This window comes from Sceloporus undulatus, chromosome 2 (assembly GCF_019175285.1).
Source record: "Sceloporus undulatus isolate JIND9_A2432 ecotype Alabama chromosome 2, SceUnd_v1.1, whole genome shotgun sequence".
Lineage (NCBI taxonomy): Eukaryota > Metazoa > Chordata > Lepidosauria > Squamata > Phrynosomatidae > Sceloporus > Sceloporus undulatus.
The window spans coordinates 102,980,825-102,982,586 of record NC_056523.1 but is presented as its reverse complement, the minus strand read 5'-3'; the positions used below and the strand labels follow the sequence as shown (position 1 = coordinate 102,982,586).

At 45.9% G+C, this 1,762-nt stretch overlaps 1 protein-coding gene across 3 annotated transcripts in view; it reads left to right on the top strand.

The window, feature by feature from the left end:
• The first annotated feature begins 309 nt into the window (after window positions 1–309).
• KIF3A (kinesin family member 3A) overlaps window positions 310–1,762 on the top strand; it is a 67,886-nt gene continuing 66,433 nt past the window's right edge. For 2 of the 3 annotated variants that reach the window (XM_042452672.1, XM_042452671.1), the window contains exon 1: window positions 311–438. In XM_042452672.1, coding sequence (XP_042308606.1) covers window positions 433–438 — 6 coding nt within the window. In that variant the 5' untranslated portion in view covers window positions 311–432. Of the gene's footprint in view, window positions 439–1,762 lie in introns of all 3 variants that reach the window. The other variant, XM_042452670.1, reaches the window with a different exon arrangement.

Sequence of the window (1,762 nt, the reverse complement as noted above, 5' to 3'; positions counted from 1 at the left end):
TCTTCCTAGTTTCTCCTTAACGCAGTAGTAACCAAACCGTGCCCTTTAAGGGATTTTGGACTTCAGCTCCCAGAATCCCAGGCCATTGGCCAACGCGGCTGAGGCTTTTGGGAGCTGAAGTCCAAAACCTTTTAAAGGGCCGTTCCTTCCGCCCTCCATTTACAAAGCGCCCTCCCTCTCTCCGCCCATTGGCTGCCGCCCTCCACCAATAGCCGCGGAAGACCGGCAGGAGCGGCTGCCCATTGGCGGAGCTGCCTCTGCATGACGCAGGCGGAGAGGGAGGGGTGTCTCCGAGCCATCCCGCGCAGGCGCCCTGGCCCCGCTCATTGTCCACAATAGTATCCAAGCCGGGCGGGTGCCTTGGGTCGGAGGGCGCCGAGCAGGGGAAGGAGCCTCTCTCTCTCTCGGCTTCTCTTGGGCCCCGCAGGCAAGATGCCGGTGAGCCACACAGGCAGGCAGGGGGCCTCCCTCCCTCCCCGCCTGCCTTCCTCAGCGGCCCTCCGCTTCCCCGCTCCATCCGCCGCCGCCGCCGCCGCCGCCGCCGCCGCGGGCTGGTTGCTAGGGGCAGGGCTGCCCAGGGAGGGAGGGAATGAATGGAGCGGTGGCTGGCCTAGGGGCCTCCTGCTCTTCCAGAAGGAGAGCCACCGCTCACACCCTGTTTCTGTCTATCATCGCCGTATCTATCCACTATTATCTATCACTCCTATCTATCAACATGCTTGTCATCTATCTGTCAAGATGTCAGCTGTCTATTACCGTTATCTATTATCTATAATACAGCTATCATCAGTCTGTCATCTATCTGCTGCCTATCATTTATCTATCTAGTGTTATCTATCATCTGTCTATCTATCTGTCATCTAGTGTCTATATCCATCTATCAGATATGTCAGCTGTCATCATCTATTTCTTCTTTCAGTGAGTTTCAAGGTGCTACAAGATCTCTCTATAGGCTGATTCTACAAACTCACAGCTATAGCTTTGAATTCTATTTATCACATGTCATCTATCACGTGTATATCTATCTATTTACTATCCATCTGCCACCTATCTGACTGCCATCTACTATCTATACTATCATCTATCAGATATGACATCTATTATGTCTATAGTCTATTATCTATTTACAGTGTGTCATCTACATAGTGTATTGATATTTCTTGTATTTTATATTGTATGGTATACGGAATTTCTTGTACACTGCTATGATCTATTTGGAATAGCGGTTTATAAATAAAACATATATTATTATTATTTATCATCTGTCTGTACGGTCATCTGTATCTATAATATATCTATAACTGATCTATCTCTTTTAGATAGATGATAGATAATAGATGAAGACAGATGTAGATAGATGAACACTATCTATCTGCCACCCTATCATCAATCACTGTCATTATTTGTGATATGTTATCTATCATCTGTCTATTATCTATTTATCCGCCACCTATCATCTGTCATCTTTCAATCACATCAGATATGTCATCTATCAGGTATTTATCATATGTTGTCTATCACTGGGTATTATCTATCATCTATCAATCTGCCTGTCACCGGCCTATCTGGCATCTAGGATCTTAGAGCAATCAATATCATCTTTCAGATGTCATCTGTCATCTCTTTATCATGTGTCATCTATCATCTGTCTATTATCTACCACCTATCTAACTACCTAGCTATCTGCCACCTATCTATCTGTCACTATATTTGTATCTGTAATCCCCCCTACCAAGTGTTCTATCATCTGTCCTTAGCGTTT